At 45.2% G+C, this 14,973-nt stretch overlaps 1 protein-coding gene across 1 annotated transcript in view; it reads right to left on the bottom strand.

Annotated features, from left to right (window-relative positions):
• BACE2 (beta-secretase 2) overlaps positions 1 to 1,639 on the bottom strand; it is an 80,553-nt gene extending 78,914 nt beyond the window's left edge. The window contains exon 1 of the mRNA XM_019476326.2: positions 633 to 1,639. Within this exon, the coding sequence (XP_019331871.1) occupies positions 633 to 896 (264 nt within the window). The 5' untranslated portion in view covers positions 897 to 1,639. The remainder of the gene's footprint in view (positions 1 to 632) is intronic.
• Positions 1,640 to 14,973: the final 13,334 nt, after the last annotated feature.

Raw genomic sequence — 14,973 nt, 5'->3', positions numbered from 1 at the left:
TTATTAAGGATTTGGTGCAGCATGCCAAGAGGGACGGTTTTCATAGGAGGTGCATTCCTTCTCCCCCGGAATTGCGACGGCGGAGGCAGAAGAGAACTGGAGGAGAAAGTTGCATTGGCAAAGGAGGGGAATCTGGGAAGTTCTTCAGGAGAAGCCAAAGCCAGCAGGGAAAGAGCAGCTGAGCTGCTCAAGCTGAACCAGCCCCTAACCCTTTTCTTCAAGGAAAGGAAAGGAAAAGAAAAGGGAAAGGATTGAGGAACATTTCCCGCCCCCACCCCAAAGGTCTTTTCTTTTTCCCCTGTGTGGAGGTTTGGGGGTGGCTGCACATAAACCTTTTTGAGCTAAGGGGCTACAATGCACTCTGCTTGCGGGGCACTGCAAAGTACGTGTGCATGTCTGTGCAAGAGTGAAGGTGGCTGTGCGTGCGCAAGTGTGAATGCCTGTGTGTCTGTCTGGGTGTGCGAGAATATGAGCGTCTGTGCGCGTGTGACAGTGAATGTGTGTGTGCCTGAGTGTCTGTAGGTGCGAGTGTGAATGCGAGCGAGTGTGACTGTGTGTGCGAGACAGTGTCAATATGTGAGTGTGCGAAGTGTTCATGCGAGAGGGTGCGGGCGCGTGCGAGCAGGTCTCACCTGCTGGGGCGGGGAGCCGAGCAGCATCTCGAGGTAGTAGCCCCGGCCGGCGTCTCCCTGCAGGTTGTCCACCATTGCCCAGAAGTTGAAGGCGGCGGCGGGCTCGGCGGCCAGGGCCAGGCCGGCGGGCGGGGGCGGGGGGCCGCTCGGCGGGGACACCCGCAGCGGCAGGGAGAAGCGCGCCCGGCCCGGCCCAGCCCAGCCCGCCAGCACCAGCACCAGCACCAGCAGCGGCAGGCGCGGAGCCGGCGGGCAAGAGCCCATGCCGGCGGCAGCGCGGGGACGAGGGAGGCACCGAGCAACTCAGCGGCGGCGGCGGCGGCAGGCGGCGGGGGAGGGCCGGCGGGAGGGGCAGGGAGCGGCTTGCCTCCGCCCCGGCTGCATCGCGGCGCTGCACGGCCCCGGCTCCGGCAAGTTTCTCGGACAGGGGCAGGGGCCGGGCGCTGCCGCCCACGGATGTGACGGGCCGGGCCAGCGGGGAAAAGTTTCCCAAAGCCTTAAAGGGGCCAGGGCAGAGACCGTCGCTCGGGGCTTTCCGGCTGTGCAGGAGCTGCCGTTTGCCCCTGGTCTCTCTCACACACTTTGAAGGAACTACCCTTTCTTCTTCTTGTCCCCAACACTCTTCCCTCCATGGGAAGAACCCCTTTTCTCTGGTCAACACCACACACACACACTCTGAAGGAAAGAACTACCCCTCTCCTCCTCTCTCTCGTCACACACACACACACACACACACACACACTTTGAAGGAACCACCCCTTTCTTTTCTCCTGTCCCCAACACACATATAGCACACACTTTGAAGGAAGTATCCTTTTCCTTTTGTCTTACATACGCACAATCACTTCCTACCTTTTACAGGATCTATCCTTTTGCTCTTGTCCCCAACCCCCCCAGCTTTCCATTTCCTCTTGCGCACACATTTTGAAGGAACTACCCCCTTCTCTCTTGTCACACACAATCATGCACATTGTGCAGGAACAACCCCCTTCCTCTTGTTGCATACATACACACTTTCAAGGAACTACCCCTTTTTTCCTTCTTGTCCCCAACAACTGTCTCCCCCCCAGCTACCCTTTTCCTCCCATCTCCAGCACACACTTAAAAGGAAAGGGGTACTTCCTTCAGTCTCACACAATCACTCACTCTTACAGGAGCTACCCTTTTCCTCTTGTCCCCAACACATACACACTTTGAAGGAACCACCCCTTCCTTTCTTCTTGTCCTCAACACCCCACTATCCCTTTCCTCATGTCCCCAACACGTATGGACATAAATAAAATCTGCACTCCAATCCATTGCAAATCACTTCTACCCTAGACTTTCAGCTCCTTCCCTCCCTCTCTCTCTTTCATTAATGCCTGACTCCTCCTCCTCCCTCTTCACTTGGAAAGGCTAGACAGCTGTTGCCCACAGGCAGCCAGGGAAGAAGTAAGTTGGGAGCAAGCCACCATCTCCTCAGCTGGAAGAAAGGTCCTGCTTTCCCTGGCTGCCCACAGCCCCCAAAGAACTTAGGGCTTCATCGTGTCACAGTGCCCACACAAAGTGGGAAGGGGTTGGTAAGGTAGGCTCAGGCCTGGAGATGTCCCCAGCTGAGACTGTGGAGAGAGCAGAATGGAAGGAGAAGCTTAAAACAGCACCGGAAGCAAGTGTGTTTGCCATAAATTGACAATTGCCTCCATCTCACAGGAGGCTGCCAGCTTCATTACACCTATTACTTCAGTACAAACAGCTGATGTGCTGGGATTAATGTATAAACTGTGATCAAGGGAACAGTGTCTGCCTTTTATACACAATACAATAGTTGTTAGGGGTGATCATAGTGGAAGAGAACCCTCTAGGACATTAATTTGCAACAGCACCTGTCTATAACATCAGTGTTCCCCACCAGGGTGCTGCAATCCCCCCTGGGCTGCCTTGAAATCCTTTCAAGGGTGCTGCAGGGTGTCATGCAATGTTAGCATTATCAGGTGTGCAAACACATTTCACAAGATAAACCCGGAGATTTCAAATAGTAGCTGTTGCCATTTTGGAACCTGATGTGGTCTTTTCCAGGTTCTTTGCAACAGAAGAATTAAAAAAGGCTAAGAGCTAACATTTTTGGAGAGGGCAGCTTGAGTCTAAGGAGGAGGGGTGCCTTGGGTCTAAAAAGGTTGAGAACCATTGTTCTGTAGTAATAGTCTGTACTGCCCAGGGTGTTCGGCATGAATTGTAGTTCCAGGAAATGTAGTCTCACGTTGGAAACCACATGGGGCATTAAACCTTCATAATGCAAGTGATTATTAAGAAATCACGCAAGTGCAGCTTTCCAAAGATGGGAACCCTTAGCAGACTCATGTTCTACCATCAACAATATTGGTCTTCGCACCTCTTGAATAACAATAAAGTGCCAGATAATTAAAAGAAGCTGAAAGTCTGAAACCCTCAACAAAAATAAAAGGATGCCAGGCAAGTCCAATCAGCACCATCTCCTTTTTTCCCTTCAGAGGATGCGTCTGACTGCGCAGCTGTTAAGCAAGTATTAAATGACTGTGCAGTAACCGCTGTTACTAAGCAATTGCAGTGGCGCATGGATCATTTCTGACCCAACTGTGCAGTAGCATTGGTGTCATGGTTTGTGGCCACTGAAGCTACGTCGCTACCTACACCGATATAGCCCAATGATAAGTAAAGTGGGAAATGTCTGTCCCTAATTCAGAGTCTAAAGGATCACTAAACAATTTGCTGCCCTGAGCAACCACTTGTCTGTCTTCCTGTGTAAACCATCACCAAGTTAAAAGGATTTAGGAAGGGGAGCTTGCAGCTTGCTAGAGAGGAACCTCCCTTACTTTCAAATACACTTTTGAAAGGATCTGGAAGGGTTTTACAGGCATCAATCAATCAATCCTGGCAAATAGCATTATTTCCATTTTACAGCTGAAACTAGTGAGGTCTAGTAGCAACTTGTGGGTGAAGAGGGAGGTGGAAGGGCAATGGGCTTTCCCTGAACATTGCCTGGCAGCTCCATCTTTAAGAAAAAGACATCTGGTGGAACCCAAACCTTCTCTGAATGCTAGAAGGAAGAAGAGCTTTTTCTCTTTCAAGCTATTCCCAGGGGCATCTAACTTTCACATGAGAATTGCTCCCTATGCCTCAGGTTTTGAACCCTCCCCACTATTTCCACCCCTCCTGAATAGTTTCAGTGCAGTTGCTGCAGCTCAGAGCTTTCCCAAGTAACCAAGCTAAAGAGGTTCTCCTTATTTTCAGTGGTGTCTGCAGGGTTGACTAGAGAAACTGATCGAGTTTTGTTAATTCCACTCAGCTGGTGCATTTGGCAGGCTTCTTGTCTTTTTCACTGATGTCTGTGGAGCGCTTAACAGTCAGGGGTAACTGATTAGAGTTTTGTTAATTCTAATCTGCTGCTACCTGGGAAGATTATGAGCAGGGACAGGGGCAATCTTTTTTTTTTCCTGCTTGCAGACTCAGGTGGACAGAGCTGATTAAGTTCATATTCAGGAGGTTCGTTTTCACATTATTAAGGGTCAGAACAGCCAGTTTCAAACTTTATGGACCAAAGAATCACTGCCAACCACTAAAAAGTCTCACAGACAGCTTCGCAAATTAACTGTCAAATTGAAAGGGGAAGATAGTATGATCTACAGACCAGCTGCAAACCACTTACCATGGAACACAGATCACAGTTTGGGAACCAATGGTTCAGAAACTATCTGTTTCAATAAAAGCTTGAATTTTGCAGGAATTATGTAAGACTCCTGGCTGAGGGAAATATTCTACTTGTCTACTTGCTAGGTGAGCAGATTTTTCAAGTTCAGCTATCCCTGGTCTCTAGCCCCCTACAAACCTAGATAGTAAAATCATAAAATACCACTTGTATCTTAGGTTAAGAGCAGCAAAATAACCCTGAGACTGGCAATCTTTATAGTGTCACAGCAATGGTGGTAAGTTGTTCAGTTAACAGGAATCAAAGAATTAGGACCTCTATAAAAGAGCTGAGAACGTGGGGTAATGGTCCCACCTCTCCAGGAAAAGGAAATTAAAAAACTAATCAGGAATGTAATTTTGTGCCCCCTCACAGCAATAAGGTTATATATAATGAGCAATTCTCAACCTTATTTTAGACTGAAGGTATTCCTCAGAAAATGCCGATTCTTAGTTTTCACTTATTTTGACTATGGAAAAAATAGCAATTCTTCTATTGAAAAGAACTCAAGAGACAACAAGTTGGAATGTTTTTGATACTGGCTTCCTATTTAAAATCTTTAGGTGTATTTTGTGAATTAGTGCATTGTGTGCCTACCACCCCTCATGGCACTCTTGAAAGGATCTCAAGGCATTGCACCCCCAGGGTAGCATGGCATCCTAGCTGAGAATCACTGATGTATGTAGATCAGTCAGCAGCTACATTTTATTTTACGATACTCTAAGTGCCTTTGTTGCCAAGATACGGTATCATCTCCAGATAAGATAATTGCAATTAGAGAAAGTCTATACTTTCCAAAGTATGCAATATATGCTGTGGTCTTTTCCAAATATTCAAATGAAAACTAGTCTTTTTGTAACATTAAATCAGTTGTTAAAAGTTTTTATGTACCTGGTCTCCTTTTGCACTACAAATGCTATGAGTCAAGCATCTTCTGCACGCAGGTTTGTATTTTCTCTGTTTATAGTAAATTATGTGTGCATATATTTCAGATGCACTCACACATCATCACCACAGCAGGATCTGTGTCTGACCATACAATGGTGTACTGTATTATCTCTGCCTCTCTACATCTTTCCTTTATTCACGCAGGTGGTTTATAATGATGGCTTTGACTCTACAGCAGTGGTCATCAACCAGTGGATCTCGATTCACTGGTAGATCTCAGAGCCTCTTGGAGTCAATCCAAGGCTAGGGTGGGGGGCTGAGTGCCTATGTGCATGCACACGCATGTCCTAGTCCAGCAGGTCAGTTCATGGGGGAGAGGAGAGGAGAGGAGGGGAGGGAAGGGATGGGGGCTAGATCAAGGCCCCTGTGGTGAGGGACAGTGCCACAGAGGCAAGAGCAGGGGTAAGCTGAGTGGGGCCCTAGCTGGGTGGGACTTACCTGGTGGGGAGGCACACCCTCAAATAATTTTTTCTCCCTTTGCCAAGATCTGCCCCCACCCCCCTTCCCTCCCTACAGACTTACCTGATGGGTGGGTGGTGGCGGCGCATGTTACATCTTGGGTCGCTTTTAAATGCCAAAGGCAATCTCCTACTTAGGCTAGAGACCACTGCTTTAGCTGATGTACGCTATCCCTGCCAGCTCCTCATTTCCATCCCTTTAAGCCCATGCCTTGGTCACAGATCCAGCACACCAACAGGAGCTGTACTTGTGGTACAATTAGTGCAGTAGGATGCAGTTAGGAGGTACTGGAGACAATAAATAACATTTCAGCAGCAGTTTCTGATCTTCCAAAGACCTGGTGGTTTTAGAGCATAGCTCGTTCATGCAAGATACTAACACCTATTGCATGCTACATATAGACCAACACTGTTGGTGCAGGAGCACTGTGTTGTGGTATCTGACCTGTAGTGACTAGCAGTAGGTGTGTCTACATGAGATGCTTTACTGCATATTAGACTAATCTAATACACAGTAAAGCGTCACCATCTACATGTGCACAGCAATTACTGGACAGTAGATCAGTCTACTGTGTCATTTTCTAGTACCTGTAATTACAGGTCCTAGACATTAGTGCATTAAACTAATGTGTCAAAGCGCACATGTAGACGAGTGGGAGTAAATTTCTCTCAGTCAGCCTAGGCAGCAGGGGGTCACAAGGGGTGGAGAGAGCTGTCCTGGCTTGGTGCGATGCCACGTGAAGATCGGGACCTGTCTCAGTCTCTATGCGGCTGAGAGGGAGCTGTCTTATCTTCCCCTTAAAGAATATTACTCTGTTGGAGATCCCCGTCTGGAAGAGGAACCAATTTGACAAGACTAGGGGTGGAATTCCTCCTATCCATGGTGGTAAAACTTGCAAACTGTAGGGACAACCACTGGAAATTTGCCATGCTTAAGAATCTCACTGAATAAGAAAAAAATCATCAATCACCACCTTCCAGGAGTGGGGGGAGATTCAGGTGGACATTAACAAGATGCCTAATTAGGAAACAGACAGCAAAATTTGCCTCTCCCCTGCCACTATCTGTCCCATCTGGCCTGCAGACTGAAAATGAAAAGCACCAGGAATCTGGTTACTGCTGTTCCAAATGAACTTCTTTTTTAAGTCAGCCACTGGGAGTTATTACCCAGGCAGTGAGAGACGGTGTTGTCATGCTAGTAACTGTGTAACTGCTACACCAGTCAAATATTATAAAGAGAAGAGTGTTTGCTAAAATACGTGCTTATGGTTTAGATATAATTCCAGTCTTGATTCTTTCCTTGTACTAATCAATTCAAATGTAGTATAATCCAGTACAAATAGTTATATGCTTACACTTTTTTACTGCTTGAATCCTATCTCAGACAAAGTGCCTGTCCAGGGAATGGTGAGATGGTGTTGGGGGGCTATGAAAACCTCAACTTTGCTATCCAACTGCTGGCTACACCCTCACTACCACATCAGTGAACCTGCCTTGAAGGAAAAAAGATGTGCTTTAATTTATAGCCCCTGATGGGCAAACAAGCCCAAAGCACATATAAGCATAGGCATGAGGTTTATGTCTCAGGTTGGTCAAAGGGTGGCACGGGTTGGACTGGAAATCTGCTGGGTAATCCTCCACTGTACATACAGTATAACTAACTTGTCCCATCACACCTCTTCTCTCTCTACCCCACTTTACCCACATGTAAGTGTTTTCGTGCTCAGAACTGGACAAAATGGAGCGATTGTGTTTGCTGAATGCTTTGCAGAGCTGTGGTTGGCAGGGGTCATACCTACTTATTTTGGGCTTGTTGGATGTACGAGAGAAAATGAAATAACTTTGGGACGTTGGCAAACAGAATGGCATGAACAAAATGCATGATATTGTCTACTTTGTTTGCAAGCTGCCCTCGGTGAACAAGCTTAATCAGAGGAACTCATTGAAACCCCCGTCCTCCCCCCCACCCCAACACACACTATTTTCACATTATTTCTTCAGTATTAAAAGTTTAATGATATTTCAATTTGGTCACTCTCATAAACATACAGGCATTTTGTGACATAGATTTATTATGGTGTCTGGCCAAGATTTAGAAAGCAGCTGGAGGCAGTTTCTTTTTTGCAATCAGCAGCCTAAATTAATTTATTCTAGAAACCTAGTCTGGCACCTGACACTTACACTAAATCCCTGCAACCTCTTCTCATATGTGCTCTTTAGTTTCCCTTTCTTTTGTGTCATGGTGCTAGCAAGTAGTTCATGTAGAAGGCTATGTAGCTTGGGCAAGTTTACCGCAATCCGTGATAATAATTTACATTCCTGAAGCCAGTGAATGCCTCTCATAGAGGATAATACTTTGCTGGGGTTCTAGTTTAGGTAAGCGGGTAGTGCTGAAGCAGTTTATATAGAAACCAAAAACTTCATGTGACCCCTAGACTTCAATCCAGTGTGGCTGAGTGACACTTGGTTGAAGGAGGGGAGGGGAGTTTTGGACTGACAGCCCAGGCACATGTACTTGTAGATTAATTGGGTGGCTTGGGGAGGAGTCAGTAGAAAAAAGTATCTGCAGGCTGATTTGAACTCAAAGTGGCCTAGTAGTATAGCTAGGGTAAGCACAGCAGTTCTGGGAGCTGATTTAGAGGGGAGATGCTAGTAGCATCCAGCAGTGCTCTGCACTCTCTTCCATTGGGCCTTTTCCCCTTCCATCCTGCTCTTTGGTGCTCCACAGCATTTCTACCTGGGGTGCCCATATTGCTAGTTACCCCCTGCACCCAGTTCTGAAAGTGATGCTTTTTCTATGTAATATTTGCTGTTTTTAATCCAAGACAGTAGCAGAAATATGAGTGGAGTCCTAGTCGCATTGAAATCAATGAGAAAATTATCACTGAGACCAGAAGTATAGACATCAAATTAGGCTATTTTGCTTCTAATGTAGAAATAGTCCAGTAATTGAGTTCAAATGTTTCCTGACTTCTTAGAATGAATAGATTTACTGTAGAGATATATCCAAATAGATATCTGAAAGAATAAGGGCTTATCATCATTATTCCACAGTCATCCATATCCTCCTGGCAAGTAAACTGGTGGGAAAATAAGGTGCATCTGATAGAGGTAGGTAGCTATCAAACTTATAAAATACAGCTTTGTTAGTATCCTCCTGCTCCTCTGGAGGGACTAGGGAGAAATGAAATAGAATTGTTTCACAGAACGAACTCCTGTAGCAACTGTAATATTAGTTCACAATGTTCCAGAGTATATTTAGCTTTTTGAGTGTTATCTCTCACAAGAAATCCCAAACATTACCAAAAACTCGCAAGTAATTTAAAATCTGATAATGAACTATTTACAGCTGCGGGTGTAGGACCTTCTGCTAAGACAGGGCAAAAAGACTTTAGGTGTTTCAAGGTGAGCCAGGTGCACTTAACTACTAAAAATTATCTGTTATGTTAAAACAAAGTGGTCATGAGGGATGGGTTTAACCACGAGCCACAGCAAAATATCATATGTCTTATTTCAAAATGACCCAGAAAGATATGTGAATCTAGGAGAAATTTGGTTACATTTTTAGCTATACTATTACATGCATCCACATTTCAATTTTTCTGTCTGTCGTAGTTCATTTCTTTCCATCTGGATAGGGTCTCATAGGTCTTCTTGTAATTTATGTTTCTTACTGTTTGTTCCAACTACCTAGCCATGGGAATATTTATGCTTGCTTTTTGTCATTCTTTGCTTTCAGGAAACAATGCACCAGGGAGGCTGTTCCAATGAGGTAGATTCCCATGGGCAGAAAGCCAAATAAGGCACAAATTTAAAAGAAAAAAAATTAAGAAATTTCAGGTCATGCTGCCTTTCTTTATAATTATGCAGCCCCCACAATGGAATGGACTTATCCTTTATAATGGCAGAATTGGCTCCTTTTATTTCAACCAATTTTTTTCTTCAGTCCAGATAGTTTTTATGCTATTTGTTTTGTTAAGGCATAATATAGTGTCTTATAAGTGGAACTGGTAGGGTTGCCTATAGTTTCAATCACCCAGCACTTCCCATTCTAAAACCCTTCTTTCAGTGACTTCTAATTTTGCTAAAATTTAAGTATTTAGTCTGACATTTTCCATGGTGGGTGTCTGTCTCGGGCTGAATTTTTTGGGGGAAAATTTTAAATAAAACAATTTAGCCAATTCTGAGAGCAGGCCTAGGGAAAAAAAATGCATAGTTCTGTGACTTACGAAAATATTAGCAGTCTTTCCTTTGTGAAGCTCTAGCTTTCCCATGCATTGGAGCAAAGACTTGAAATTTGGGAGGGAGGTTGCCCTATTGTAAGGGATACTCTTCTGATGTCTTCTGATGCTTTTGTGAAAATTAACCTGAATGTAGTTGTTATTAGCCTCTGAAATATCAGTTTGGACTTAATCAGTACTGAATTAGCTTTGGCATTTAATTTCCTTGAAGATTCTAGCTGCACTGAGCATGCTTTCACAGTTTCTGTATTTTGATGTGGATGAGTGTAAATGTGTATGCCACAAACACACATGCACATACTTTATACATATTTCAAAGCAGAGGACTTTTGAATGTGAAGACTGAAATCTATTTAACAAATAAAATAGCACTGGAAGAGACCTTGAAGTTATTTAGTCCAGCCTCCTGCTTGAGGCAGGGTCATTCCTGTCTAAACCGGCCCGGGCAATATTTGTCTAATCTGCGTTAAGCCTTTTCCAATGATTGAGATCTCGCAATCTAACTAGGTAATCTGTTCTACCACTTAAACACCCTCGCAGTTAGAATGTTCTTCCTAATATCCAACCAAGATTTCCCTTGTTGGAATTTAACTTTGTTACTTTTAACTATGAGAGTGCTTAAGCATTGAAACAGATTTTTAAGTTCATGTCAGGCGAACATTATTCTGGGAATGTTTAGACAGGGATGATCCTGCCTTGAGCAGGGGTGGACTAGAAGAAATGACTTCTTGCAGTACTTTCCAGGCCTTTTTTTCCAATCATTCTAGCAACCTATAAAGCTTGTTCTGTTCACAGTAGACACAGAGAACAACTGATTTCCATTGTCTTCATAAGGATCCTTTTATTATTTGAAGAGTATTATCAAATCTTCCGTCTTATCTTCTCTGGACTAAATAAACTGAATTCTTCCTTCTTGGCTGTGTCATGACCCAAAGGGTATGATTTTGTGTGTGCTTCGGCACTGCAGAATTATTTCCCGCCACAAGGAGCTTTCTTTGCACGGTGCAATTCTCAGTTGCATAGAGAAAACCCCGGTGCAAAGGAGTTCCTGTCATTCGCATGTAAATTTGTTTCCCACTATTGGCTGTTTCTAAATTATTCCCGTGTGGCGGCTAGCGATTGGCTTGCTAGCCGTATAAGAGGCTTGAGCAGTTTCAGCCCAAGTTGGAGGACTCCACAACCATCTCGTAGAGGAGGAGAACTTCACATCCATCTCGTGAAGAACTCTAAGTGCGCTGTGGAGCTTAACAAACCCAGCGTGTGCCTTAAGAAGGATATAGGGACCTGATCAACCTCTAGCCTCTCCCCATCGCCGCCTGATCCCTCGACGTACCCTTCCCTGCGCGCTCGGTCCACGGAGCCTAGTAAACTTCGTGTGTGTGTGTATCCAGAGCTCTTTCCGGGTTTAAGAGGTTCGAGTTTTCTACGGGTCTTGTTCGTGCAAGTTTTTTCTTTTCGTTTGTAACTGCAACTTAAGCGAAGTTTCTCCTGCCTGCACCGCGACCATCTACGGTGTAAGCAAAATAATCTTTAATCAACCGCTACGCGTCCGTGCCTAATTCTAGTCCGCCGTGCCGAATTCCCCGACCCACGTGCCAGGGCTGCTGGCCACAGCCCGCTGCGCGCTCCCGAAAGCCTCGGACTGCTCCCAGCCTGCACAGGCTGTCCAACTATTGACCTGTGAGGGAGTAAGTTGTGGCCCCCAGACTCCTGCCCAACCGCTATTCCCCTCTCCCACCCCACAACCTCGTTGCAACTGCAACAGCAGCTGGAGCCTCTGGGCTCCTTCTCCAGCTTTTGCTGCCTGCTTCTGCCATTGAGAACAGTGCAGCTCAGCACAGTGCAGCTTGGGGACCTGAGGGTGAATCTGGGGACATGCAGATCTGCTGTGCAACAGTGGAGGGGGGAGGGGCAGAGGGAGAGGATAGGGAGTATGGATGCTTGGTGTGGTGGTAAAGGCAGAGGTAGGCCTGTGCAGGTGTCTAGTGTGGAGGGGAGGGCGGGATTGGGTCTGTGAGGTGCAGCAGGGTGAAGGGGGTATTCACACAGTCTGGCCAAGGTGGTGCATGGGCATGCAGCCCTGGGCTGCTTAGAAGTAGGATAGCCCTGCTCTAAGTCATTAATGAAGATATTGGAGGACTCAGACACTAATAACAGACTGGGATTTTTTTCCCCCACTGAACATGACATTGAACAGTGTTAGACCTAGGACAGGTCCCTGGGGAACACCCCTTGGTATTTCCTCCCAGTTTGACGTTTAGCCATTGATGACTACCCTTTGAGCATGTTTGCCCAATCAGTTATATACTTACTTTATAGTAGTTTCATCTAGACCATGTTTCCTGTGCTTGCTTATGGGAACGTTGTAGGAGGCGCCATTTAAAACCTTACTAAAGTTGGAGTGTGTCACATTTGTTTTCACCTTCCCTCCCAGTTCATGAGGTCTGCTACTCTGTCACAGAAGGAAATTAGTTGGCTAGATAAATTCAGTTTAGGTATTATTTACCAGTCACTATGCTACCCTCTAGGGCTGCATTCAGATGTGCAGGCACTGCAGAGGTGTACATTGCAGTGGCAAAAATAGTAGTGGCACAAATTGTGATGCTACTTTTTGCCACAGTGTGTGTCCCTGTATGGGGGTGTAGGTTGTAGCCGTGTTGGTCTAAGGAGATAGGCAGACAAGGTTCTTTGGGTGAATCTGATATCTCTTATTAGACCAACTTAAATAGTTGGAAAACAATTATTAAGCAAGCTTTCGGGTTCAAAAAACCTTCTCTAGAATACTCCAGCACCAACATCTCCTTTTTAGACACGATGATCAGTATCCGGAATGATAAAATACAGACCACGTTATACAAGAAACCCACAGACCAACATACATATCTGCACAGAACCAGCAATCACCCTGAACACACCAAAAAAGCTGTGATATACAGCCAAGCCCTCAGATACCACCACATTTGCACTGAAGAGAACACCCGGGATCGCCACCTCACCAATCTCCAAAAGGCTTTCACCCAACAAGGACACTCCTCCAGAGAGAGAGATCGCATGTTTGAAAGAGCCACCCGGATACCATGTGAAGGACTGCTGCAATACAGAAGAAACCCCCCCACAAATCTCACACCGCTGGTTATGACCTATCACCCCTCCCTTGAACCTATACGGAAAATCCTCAAACAATTGCAACCCATACTAGAAAGAGACCCTATTCTTAAAAAGATCTTCCCAGAGCCACCCATCCTAGCCTTCAAACAAGTATCGAACCTCGCCAACCTCATCACCAGAAGCAAACTTTCTCAAGCCCAGAACACACCAAAAGGATCCAGACCGTGCCATGACAAGAAATGCAAAACCTGCCAACACATCTCCACCACCCCCACTATCACTACACCCCACAACAGAGCCATCAGCATCCCAGGATCTTACAGCTGCACCTCCAGAAATGTAATATACCTCATCCACTGCACCAAATGCCCTGATGGAAAATACGTAGGAGAGACCAAACAACAACTGAGCACCAGAATGAACGCACACCAGAAATCTATCAAAGACAGAAATACCCAATTACCAGTGGGGGCACATTTCTCAGAAGAAAACCATTCTCTCTCCAATCTCTCAGTCCTGATCCTCAAAGGAAACTTACAAAACACTTCCCAGAGACGAGCCTATGATCTCCATTTCACCAACCTCCTGGATACTAAAAATCATGGTCTAAATATAGACATTGGATTTATGACACATTATAACCTGCCTGACATCTGACTCCCCAGGTATCTCTCCACTTTCATCCCCCTTCTCTCTCTTTCCCCTCCTCCCCAGCCTGTCTCTCACCCATTGACTCCTCAGTCTACATTTTCACTGACTACCTGTCTTGTATGCATACCAGCCCAGACTCTGGCTGCTTTACTTTTCATTCCATCCAGGAAGAGCACACACCAACTGCTGAAACTTCCTTAGCCCGATGAAGGATTTTTGAACCTGAAAGCTTGCTTAATAATTGTTTTCAAACTATTTAAGTTGGTTTAATAAAAGATATCAGATTCACCCGAAGAACTTTGTCTGCCTATGTCCTTGTATGTGTGCTTTGTTGAGGGACAAATTGTCCTGCTTCCAGCAAACTGCTCATGCCCAGCTCCTTCCTGCTCCTGGCATGCTGGAGAAGCCAGGGCACAATTGAAGGAGGACCAAGCTTCCTTGTTTTCCAGTATTCACTCCTGTTGTGTGTGCCCCACTGTTTTTTTTTGTTTGTTTGTTTTTTCAAGTCGTGTTTTGTTTTTTTGTTTTTGCTACCAGAATTTCCTGGTAGCAAATTTTGGCTCCATGCTGCAAATTTACAGTGCAGAACACATTTTAATATTTCCTATGTGCTGCTTGTGGCACCACAAAGACATTTGTGAAACTACAAACTACATGCCCCTGGTTGTCTGAACATGGCCTAGTTGTTTACAGAATGATGGTTTGATATGTTCTGGTGTTTTTCCAGCTGTAGAAATTAGGCTGACTATTCTGCAAATCCTTTGGTCTTATTTTAATTTTATTTATTTATTTATTTTTAAAGATGGGCACTGAATTTCTTCTTTTCTAGTTTTCTGGGACTTCATCTGACTTCCATATGAAAGATAATAGTCTGTAGCTCTGCAATTACTTCATCCAGTTCCTTGGGTACTCTAGGATGACTCTCATCAGGTCCTGCTGATTTGAAAATATCTAGCTTATCTAAGTAATCTCTGATTTATTTGTTCCCTGCTCTAGGCTGAGTACTTACCACCTTGTTCCTTGATGCTAACTGTGCTAGTCATGTGTCAATTGACCTTTTGGTGAAGACTGAAATAAAAAGAAAGTACTGACCACTTCAGCCTTCTCTGCATCCTCCTCCTCATTTAGTAAGGGACCTATAATTTCCTTCATCTGCCTTTTACATGTAATGTGTTTTCACTTTCTGTAAGATTTCTTCTTAAGTTTTTAGGCACTAAAGAGTTCATGGCTTAGCC

Source organism: Alligator mississippiensis, chromosome 1 (genome assembly GCF_030867095.1).
Source record: "Alligator mississippiensis isolate rAllMis1 chromosome 1, rAllMis1, whole genome shotgun sequence".
NCBI classification, from domain to species: domain Eukaryota; kingdom Metazoa; phylum Chordata; order Crocodylia; family Alligatoridae; genus Alligator; species Alligator mississippiensis.
Note: the sequence above shows the minus strand (reverse complement) of the source record. Positions and strands in the feature narration are given on the sequence as shown.